Genomic DNA, 10,814 nt, shown 5'->3' with positions numbered 1-10,814 from the left:
TACCGTGCAGGTAAAATATCTAATATATTTCTGTAGCAGAGCTAAAGACTGAAAGAAAGTACATTTCTTTATTTTCCTGTTGCAATGTGCATCCCCACAACCCACATCCTCTGCGACAGCAGTGTCATTAAAACGCTATCAACATACCAGCTGTTAGTGTCAGAGAGTGACACTGTCCCCTCACACCCCTCCCCACACACCTCCTGCCCCTCCCCACACACATTTCCTCTTGACAGTAATGCTGATATCAAGAAACATGGAGTTCCCTTGCTCATGAGGTAAAGGGTATGGGCTGTCACTACGGTGTGTGTGTGTGTGTGTTTGTGTGTCTGTGTAAGTGCGTGTGCTCACATGGGTGTGTGTTTGGGTGTGTTGGGCTGTGCCCCATCATAACAATGCTGAGGGGATAACATCACAGTGCTGCTAACACCCATGATAGCTGTCCTGTACTGATGACTGTCCTGTACTGATGACACCCATGACGACGGTCCTGTACTCTAGTTTCAGCTACCACTCATCACCTCCGCCCACCCATCTCTTTCTCACACTTGTCCTCGTTAGCTAACTTTCAGCACACTCTCTCATTCTCTTGCTGACTTGCATTCTGTCTCTCTTTTTTCTATACCTCCTTTTCTCTCTTTCTATTTCTGTCTGATGTTTCTTGACCTTCCCCTCATCCTTTAATTCCAATAAATAGACAGTATTTTTCTGGCAGGGGGGTTCATGTATACCGGACCGGTAAAATGTGAAGTTCTCTGTTGGAAGTGTCAGTATCACTCTCACACAGATCAACGGTGGGAAGTCAGAGGAAACAGCAGCTGAGCTGTGTGCAGGTTTCTGTCTGGTTTAGTTTGTCCTCTAGCAGTAGTCACAAGATCATTTTACAGCCCTGGGCAGGTACTCATCTCCCTACAACCCACAGCACATCCACTTTTAAATACCGCACAGACTCTTGTGACCACCACACATACACTTGAGAGTCTGAAATAGTGTGTCTGTTTGTTTGTTTGGGTGTGTGTGTGTGTGTTGTGCTGTGTATAGGCCCACAGTTTCATAAACAAAAACAACATCTGAAACTGATGCAGACTTTCAGATTGTTCATCCAGACAATAATAGATGGTCAGGTTACAGTTACTGCCCTACGAACTGAGAGGACTGATAAGAATGTGTGTGTGTCTGACTCACCCTGTGTGTGTCTGTCTTCTCTCCTCCCTCCATCTCCCCACTGCTGACCTCATCCAGGTCACTGTCCTCGTCCTGCGTGGAGTCACGCTTGTTGTCCAGGGTTATGCAGCAGGACACACTGGTCTCCGTCTCCGTGACGCTGTCATAGCGCTCTTCCTCGTCGATGGCGTCCTCGTTGGGGAACACCTCCCCCTCCACCGCACACGATGGGCTGTCAATCCCGCTGTCCCTGTTGGGAATCTTCCCATTTAAGTTCTGCTCCGAGGAGAGAGAGTCCGGATTGTCCTGGAGCTCATGGGAAGAGCCTCTCTCCTCCCGCTCCACATCGTCAAGGGAACCAACTCCATCGCCATGGGCGATGTCGAGGTGGTCCTCCATTGAGTCCAGAGGAATGTCCTCGTGGCCGTCGATGCGGAGTGAGGCCAGGCGTGAGAGTTCTATCAGCTCTGTGACCTCATCAATCCGCTCCGAGACGATATGTGCAAGTTTGTCGGCAGGGGAGCGTTTCCCAGAGTCCTTTGCTCCTGCTGACCCTGAAGGGGAGTGTGCTGTGGGGTCAGGGGCAGAAGGGGGTGTGGTCTCAGACATGGCGTCCATACTCAGGCACAGGTGGAGCTGATTCTTCGGGGGGACGCCAAGAATCGGAATCCTGGGAAATAAAGAAGAAACGTGACTAAAAAACGAGGCATTGAGTGTGTATTCTGTGACAGAGGGTAAAACAGACATTGAGTGTGTATTCTGTGACAGAGGTTAAGACAGACATTGAGTGTGTATTCTGTAACAGAGGGTAAAACAGACATTGAGTGTGTATTCTGTGACAGAGGTTAAGACAGACATTGAGTGTGTATTCTGTAACAGAGGGTAAAACAGACATTGAGTGTGTATTCTGTGACAGAGGTTAAGACAGACATTGAGTGTGTATTCTGTGACAGAGGTTAAGACAGACATTAAGTGTGTATTCTGTGACAGAGGTTAAGACAGACATTGAGTGTGTATTCTGTGACAGAGGTTAAGACAGACATTGAGTGTGTATTCTGTGACAGAGGGTAAGACAGACATTGAGTGTGTATTCTGTGACAGAGGTTAAGACAGACATTGAGTGTGTATTCTGTGACAGAGGGTAAGACAGACATTGAGTGTGTATTCCGTGCAAAACATTCATACTCGTATAGCAATACCCACATCATAAATAATCCAACTAAATATAATGATACAGGGTGAGAACACCTTGTGGAATCTCCTACCCCCTGCAGTGCAGTAAAGTACCTGGACTTCTCAAACCTCTCGATGAGTAGCCCCACGTTCTGGGCTTCTCTTTGAGGCAGTGTGGCCAGGCCAGGGGGGGTCTGGCTGGGCCGCGGCTTGGGCGAAGTTGGGGGAGCAGGCAGCGGCCTGGAGGGGGCCGGGGGGATCCTCTTGGGCTTCTTGTCCTGTCCGAGGGCCAGCAGGTGAAGGGGCTTAGGCGGCACTGTAGGTCCAGGTCCAGGAAGAGGGGAAATGGAATGAGGAAGAAGGAAAGAGTGAAAAAAACAGATACTAGGTCAGGTCACTGGTGTGACGACAGAAACAGTCCTGTTTCAAGTGCCCCGGTGTGAGAAAGCCTCCATTTCTGTATTCCAGACGCCCTTGGCTGCTGCAGCTACCCACTCACAAAACCACAGTCCAAATGCCACCACAAAACACAACATATAAATGCTCAACTCCAAGAGTAGATCCAGGAACACAGCACAGGAGAAGTTCTGATGCTGCTTCACAGAGCTAAGACAGCTTCCTGGTTTCAGAACAGGATGCAGTGATGACTGCTTGTAAGCCACTGTGGTTTCAAAGTCAGATAAAAAAAAAAACACAAGCACACAGACAACAAAAATGACAGGCCGAGAGCAGTCCAAAAACAGACTCTGCACAAATGGCCACCCACACGATCAGAGGATAACACACTACGGTATAGCTACATGCTCTTAAAACATGGTTACTGCAGAATGCATTTAGAGGACACTAGGTGCAGGCCAGTCTTTGCTGTGTGCTTGGTATTGTACTAGGGCTGAATGAGGAACAGGTCTCTCTCTGAGTGTGTGTGTGTGGCTACAGCACAGCCTAAAGCAGGGGTTCTTTTTCAGCCTGGGACCCAAATGAGATATTCTGGCTTTTCCTGGGACCCAAGCTTCAGGAAAATATGCAACTTTTCGTAAATATCGGTACATTTCATTGCCCATATGCCTAAAAAAATGCAATATAGACAAAAACAAATAACAATGAAATACCCATAAATAACTTTCGTTTATTTTCCCCCGTTAAAAACACTCTAACATACCTGTCTATGTTGGAACTGTTGCTGTTAAAATACAATAAATCATTTCATTCTGAACTGGAATAAACGGATTGATCACATCACACAGATGTAGAACAGAACACACACAGGCTTGTTGATCGTGAAACCCTAAGTAACAGTACAGATAAAAAATTATCAGGCCTACTGTACATCTTACTGTACATCTTACTTTACATCTTACTGTAGAAATGATTGTTGATAGAAAGTCTAGGTTGGAACTGTTGCTGTTAAAATACACATGTTTTATTCTGAACTGGAATAAACTGATTGATCACATCACACAGATGTAGACCAGATGAGAGGTCCTAATGAGACATTTTCAGTCCTAATGAGAGGTGTGTGGCTGGTTGAAGTTTTCAACAAGCAGGTCTATTATGGACTCAGTTTTTAACAGTGTAACACTGAGGTCATGCTCAGCATTGACACTGTTTCTGTACTTCAGAACCCTGACTTGCATACGTATGTGGTGCCAAACTGGATCAGAACATCTACTGCTTTCTCATTCAGGCAGGAGACCGCTTCCTGCTGCAGATGATCAACCCAGAACTGTGTGTGTGTTTGTCTCAAAAAGCATCTTGCTTCAATCAGTTTATTCCAGATCAGAATAAAAATTATTACTTGTAACAGCAACAGTTCCAACCTAGACTTGTTTTCCACAATCATTTCTACAGTAAAATGTACAGTAGGCCTGGTCACTTTTCATCTTCATCTGTACTGTTTCTTAGGTTTACACTATCAGTAGCTAGCTAACTTGCTTTGGCTAATGTCAGCTATTAGCTGTTAAATGTTAAACGGACAGGGGATTGTTTGAAAGAGAAATTCACATCTATTACTATGAGAGATAGTACTCTCTTATTTCTGCTTATTATCACTTGTTATAAAATGACAACAATGCTTTGTTAGTTGACTTACTTTTACACTTTCGAAGCACTGTTTCCTGAGGCATACTGCCCTGTTCTGAAATAACTCCCTGGGTTTACTGTCATGTACAGTTGTGCCTGGATGTTTGGTCAGGGCGTGTCATTTTATTAATTTGTTCGTTTTGAGAGACTCATTACTAAGCACTTCCCCACACAAAACACATTGTGGGCGCTCCTCATTATTTCTCAAAGTTTGTGTGAAAGAGACAAAACGTCATCACTGTATTTGCGTGTCATGACCATTGAGCTCAGTCAGAACTTGTGACTAGCATGAGTCCATTCCATGACAGCGGTGAGGAATAACAATCAGTGTTGCCAACTCCTCAGTAAGGAAAGTAGCTATTGGCTGTCCTAAAAGTCGCTAAATGACGTCATCGCCTACTTTGCATAATTGGCCATGTACATGTAATTGTGATGGATGCTGTAGGAGAGAGGAATAACGTCGTGGGAGGGACAAAAAGTGAGTAAAAAAACACCCTAAATATGTTTAGAACTACAAATGAGCCAGCTGCAGAGAGTGGCACACACAGCGAATAAGAACCAGATATTTGAGGCCATACTCCTCCTTCAGCACTTTATGGACCCCATTGTTAAACCCCATAACAGAGGCATTGTCAGTCCCTATCCCCAGGAGTTTCTCTTTTTTAAGACAACACTTCAAAAACAGCACGGGCTATAGATTTGGCATCTCCTTCCTCCAACTCAACAAGCCCCGGAAATGTTGATACAATTGTCTGCTTGGTGTCACTAAAGTACCTTATCACAACCCCCAGGTACACTTACGCAGGTACACAAACGCTGGTCACCCACATCTGCGACCAACTTCTTCAGAAAGTATGGTGCTAGAACACCATTAATCATTACTGTGCACTTTGTCCTGTGCATGTTGAAGTGGGTAGCAGCAGTGGAGTCTGAGAAAGCAGCTCTACATGCTTCTCCAATGTGATCACATGCCAATTTTTTTAACCATAAATGGCAGCTTGTTTTGGGTGGAACTGTTATAAAGCTTTGCCTTTTGAGTATGTTTTTGAGTTGTCATGTGTTTTTTTACATCACTAAGTTTGGCGTAGAAATCAGCCTTACAATACAGGCAGTATGCCTGTGTATCATCTCCAATAAACAGCTTCAACCAGCTTTTGAATTCAGGGTTTGATTCCCACTCCTTTCTGTATTTTTGAGTGTACAGTTTAGAATGAGACATGATGAGCTAGCCAGCTAGATGTTTAGCTTATGTCACAGAGAGGCACACACACAGTGGACAAGGTGAGTAAGTGACTGAGGCTGTGTGAGCCAAATGCAGTGATTTATTTTTTTGCAGTGATTTATTTTAGACAAAGAACATTTTACATCCTGCCCTGAATGAAAGCCAGGGCGGGATCATCCAGTGGTGGCTTCCCGCATGCGCGATTCATTTGCAGTCTGGACGGGGAGGGGTGAACATCTCCTGCTCTGACTGCAGCTGGGAGGGACTGCTGCGCGAGGACTGGGCCGCCTATGAGTGCTTTGGGATTGGGGTGGGGCCCACGGCAGCACCCGCTGCTCGTTGAGAAGAGTAAGAACGATACGTGCTTTCATGTCAGTCTCCAAAAGTCTCCAATAACACCAGAAAAAGTCGCTAGATTTGTCGCAAGTCACTTTTTTGAAAATGTGTCAGAGGGGTCTGAATACTCGCTAAATATAGCGACAAAGTCGCTAAGTTGGCAACACTGATAACAAGTCAGTGGCTTGAACCACAGCACTGCAGCGTGTAGGTCGCGGAGTGATCTTCAAGAAAACTGCAGGAAAAAATGCTGCTATGCACAGAGCGCACTGAACCGGGAGCGCAGTTGCACTTGGCCAAATCAATTCCAGTAATTAATTAAATAATTATACATTAACAGGTCAGTGACCCCCATACTTTAAGAAACGCTGGCCTAAAGTAATGCCTCAACAGGCAGATAGCATGAAGCTATAGTTGGACTAACAACAGTCTTTGATCTGAACCATTAATCTCTTTTTCTGACTGATGTGTTTGTGGGATAAATATATGGGTGAACGCTGACCTGACCAAATAAACATCTGGGGCCTGGGTCATAGTCATTCCCTAAGAAACGCAGGCTAATAACACAATGCTGGATATTGTACCAACATGATAATGACATTATTGTAATAAACAACTAGTTATAATGCTAAATGACAAATAAACCAACACTGTACCTTGAGGTTTCTGAGAGGTGGGTGTGGCGGTAGGCTGGGGGTGGGGCTTGACTGCAGGCCGGCCGTGACATGGTCTGGGAGGGGGCGGGGCTTTCTTTCCCAGCCGTGGGGAACAACGGAAGTCCACCGATCCACACTGGTACTGTAGAGAGGAGGGAGAGAGGTCTGAGGGAGAGAGAGCGAGATGATATATTAGGTTGACTGGTGAGTACATAACTTCTGTTCACAGAACACGCAGGAATGCAACCTGTTCTGAAGGAACACAGTATTAATTTGAGAACACCAAGAAAGTGACATAGGTGAGCCAAAAACCCCAGCAGTTTCAGCTCCATACAGCCCCAGTTTCAGTCCGAGGACACCTGAACGAAGCCGCCCTACACAGCCCCAGTTTCAGTCCGAGGACACCTGAACGAAGCCGCCCTACACAGCCCCAGTTTCAGTCCGAGGACACCTGAACGAAGCCGCCCGACACAGCCCCAGCTTCAGTCCGAGGACACCTGAATGAAGCCGCCCTGCACAGCCCCAATTTCTGTCCGAGGACATCTGAACGAAGCCGCCCTACACAGCCCCAGTTTCAGTCCGAGGACACCTGAACGAAGCCGCCCTACACAGGTCCAGTTTCAGTCCAAGGACACCAGAACGAAGCAGCCCTATTGCAGCCCTATATAGCCCCAGTTTCAGTCCAAGGACACCTGAACGATGCAGCCCTATACAGTCCCAGTTTCAGTCCAAGGACACCTGAACGATGCAGATCCATACAGGCCCAGTTTCAGTCCAAGGACACCTGAACGATGCAGATCCATACAGGCCTAGCTGCATTACACGTGAGTGGTGCAGTGTGGTGTGTAACTGTAGGAGGTGAACAAACGACCATGCTGCAGGGAGCAAGAAGAACTAGAGAGGAAGCATAGAGGGAACAGACAGGCCCAGCATCGATCCTGACACCAGGCCAGAGGAGAGAGAGAAGAGGCTTCCGCCTCAATGAGTCTACAGCTAGCTCTCTGATAGGCCTGCCTATAAATAATACATGTCTACATCCTGATCCTCCATCCTTTTGACTGGCTGGGAGTGATAATGGCCTGTGTGTCCCACTTTCTCTCTGCATGTCTGTGATATCAGGCTGTGTGTTTAAGAAACCCACTCAACAGAACTACAAACAGATGCACTGTGGGACAATTAGACCTTTAGCAGCTAGCTAGTTTCATCAGGGAGATGCCTGTAAGGGCTTTTTTGAAATCCAGTCAACTGAATTGAAGTGTGGCCTTTTTAATGAGTGCTGTTTTGTGCAATATGTTGGTATGTTCACATAATGTATTGTTTGTGTTGAGAGTGGGGAAAGTATGTGTTTACTGTGTATGTACGTGTGCTTGTGCATCCCTATGCCTGTGCGTGTGCGTGTACTTATGTACGACTGGGCCTGTGTGTGTGTGTGTGTGTGTGTGTGTGTGTGTGTGTGTGTGTGTGTGTGCCTCTGTGTTTGTGTCTAAGTACCGCTGTCTTTGTTCCTAGTGCCCTCATCACAGCCTGTGTTTAGCCTTGCTGTGTGTTATCAATGATAATCTATATCAACTATCATCCACACTGCTCCTCTCTGCTCTCTTTCCTGCAGGCTTACGGACGGTATCTATTCACTCCACACGCATCGCCAAAGGATTAGTTTAGAGATGGTAGTGAGACCACTGAGGAGCTTCTCCATGTCTGATTTGGTGTTGTCCAGCTCAGCTTCAGCCTGCAGCTTCAGCCAGTGAAGGCAGGCAGAGCTATGTCAGTCTGTAATGAGTCCTGCTTCGCTGTCTGCCCTCATGAGGTCCTGCTGCAGGCTGGCTTTCCCAACATATGATATCTACAAGGCTTTTACCAAACCAAGTAGGGAGGGAGGGAAGAGAGAGTGAGAGAGGGAGAGGGAGAGAGAGAGAAGGAGAAGGGGAGGAGAGAGAGAGCAAGATAAAGAGTGTGCTACAGTTTGCATACAACCATAGAAGACAAAGCTTTTCACTTAAGCTATAAACAGTAACTGTAATACACACAGCTACTGGGTCAATAGTTGTACAGTAGCAAATCATAAAATAGTGCCCAGTTCCCGCTCTCACTTTCACTACCACTGCAACAGAAATCCATTTGTAAACAGCAGACTGTATAGTATTGACTATACTGACACACAGCATCCCACATTATCATATAGAGGAAAGCCATTCACCAAAGAGAACTGATGACTTTGTAAAACTTAATCTAATCTCAGCTTTTCCTACCCCCAATCTTAAGGTGAGGAAATCAGTTCTGACCCTGCATCAGTGCTTTGGAGCAGCATCTATCTACTCTGAAGTCCTTCAGCCAAACCACTGACCAATGAGAAACACTCTGACCATAGACAAAGGTCAAGTCTTGGGAAAAACAAACAGTCTGTATCAGTAACGAGACCTACGGTGTCATAAGGGTCTGGGTCTATTGAAACTCTGTAGTCATGGTTATCTGAGAGAGAGCGAAACCTGGCCCGCAGATCAAACGTCCTAACAGTAAACAGGAACTTGACGACACAGAGGAATCACTTCCACTGAACACTCTCTACACAACACTACACAACACTTATAATTCTACACAACACTCACAACTTTACACAACACTTATAACTCTACACAACACTCCCAATTCTACACAACACTCACAACTCTACACAACACTCACAACTTTAAACAAGACATAACTCTACACAACACTCACAACTCTACACAACACTCACAACTCTACACAACACTCCTCCCAACTCTACTCAACACTCCTCCCAACTCTACACAACACTCACAACTCTTCTACATGTCTGTTACAATACTGAAAGCTCAAATGATTCCAAAGTCCTTCGAGACCAAAAAGTAAGTGTGTTCATTTGAACATTTGCCAAAGTAAAAAAAAGAAGCATAGCAAAACAACGACCTAAACCCGATAAACAGACAGACTGGGCTTATTTGCAGAATTTAACACACAAGAAAAGACAAGAACAAGAAGGAAAAGCTACCTTGTCATTCAATGTTCCCTCTTTCCTCAGACGCCAAAAATCCAGTGAACCGTTTCAATGGGAAAATCCAACACACCTTCCTTGGTCAACAAGTAAATACTATTCTCCCGGTATGAGACCGTTAAGCTCTCCGTGCCAGCTCCTTGCACACACACACACCCTGGAGCTCAGTAAAGTTCAGTCCTGCATAACACACACACCTGTTGTCAGGTGTACTGTGTTCCCTAGTCTAACTGCACCTGCCAAACCTGCTCTACACGCCTGCCCCCAGGCCCAGCTGACGTGTGTGTGTGTGCGTGTGTATGTATTGTTATGGCAACAGGAGGTCAACAGATTCCCTGATTATCTCTGTCTGTGAAACAGTACAGGGCAGGAACCAAGATGAAACGCCACAGATTGCATGGACACTATAGGCTAAGTCTCTGACACCTTACACACTCCGTCAGGTCCTGTTCAGTGGCAGAGTGGTAAAGTTATGTGCGTACATGCACGCACGCAGGAAAATGACAAAACAGAACAGAGTAAACAACTACAGGACAAACAGGAGCTAAACAATGTCCGACACAAACGGAGTCATCAAATGAATTTGCTTACAGATGGAGAGATGAGATTAACATTCTGTAATTATGAGAATCAATCTATGAGCATTTTAATAAACACACACAAGAGAATAGACAAGTGGATTCATTCATTTCCTCTTCTGAGCTCCAATCACGATGAGGGACAGATCATTGGAACAGTTTGCTTCCCAGCACAACCATCACCATGGTGCTCTGAGGAGCTGGGGGTTGCCAGGGTGACGTGACTCAGAAGACCACCTCATCAACGACCATACCCCATCCTTATGGACACGCCAATAATTGTGTCTCCTAGGCGACCCGTCGACTCACCTGCCCGTTGCTTGAGAGTGGAGATGGTGATGTCATGGTCACTCTCCAGTCAGAAGAAAACAGGACAGAATGAGAAGGACTCACAGAACAGCACTAGAGAGGACAGTGTTACTGTTATAAGAACTGTGTTCTTATACACTGAAATATTCTGACACTGAGAAAGGGGATATGGAAGCATAATGGTAGTGTGTGTGTGTGTGTCTGTGTATGTACATTTGTGTGTGTGTGTGTGTCTGTGTATGTACATTTGTGTGTGTGTGTCTGTGTATGTACATTCGTGTGTG

General features: G+C 45.8%; 1 protein-coding gene across 2 annotated transcripts in view; it reads right to left on the bottom strand.

The window, feature by feature from the left end:
- The window catches only part of LOC139368802 (FYVE, RhoGEF and PH domain-containing protein 3-like), a 126,357-nt gene that overhangs the window by 30,126 nt on the left and 85,417 nt on the right, over nucleotides 1–10,814 (bottom strand). Inside the window, exons 1-4 of one of the 2 annotated variants that reach the window (XM_071108167.1) lie at nucleotides 9,641–9,871; nucleotides 6,631–6,795; nucleotides 2,452–2,653; nucleotides 1,186–1,834 (exon numbers count right to left, since the gene is read on the bottom strand). In XM_071108167.1, the coding sequence (XP_070964268.1) occupies nucleotides 1,186–1,782 (597 nt within the window). In that variant the 5' untranslated portion in view covers nucleotides 1,783–1,834; nucleotides 2,452–2,653; nucleotides 6,631–6,795; nucleotides 9,641–9,871. Of the gene's footprint in view, nucleotides 1–1,185; nucleotides 1,835–2,451; nucleotides 2,654–6,630; nucleotides 6,796–9,640; nucleotides 9,872–10,814 lie in introns of those variants that run through there. The other variant, XM_071108166.1, reaches the window with a different exon arrangement.

Source organism: Oncorhynchus clarkii, chromosome 16 (assembly GCF_045791955.1).
Source record: "Oncorhynchus clarkii lewisi isolate Uvic-CL-2024 chromosome 16, UVic_Ocla_1.0, whole genome shotgun sequence".
Classification (NCBI taxonomy): domain Eukaryota; kingdom Metazoa; phylum Chordata; class Actinopteri; order Salmoniformes; family Salmonidae; genus Oncorhynchus; species Oncorhynchus clarkii.
Note: the sequence above shows the minus strand (reverse complement) of the source record. Positions and strands in the feature narration are given on the sequence as shown.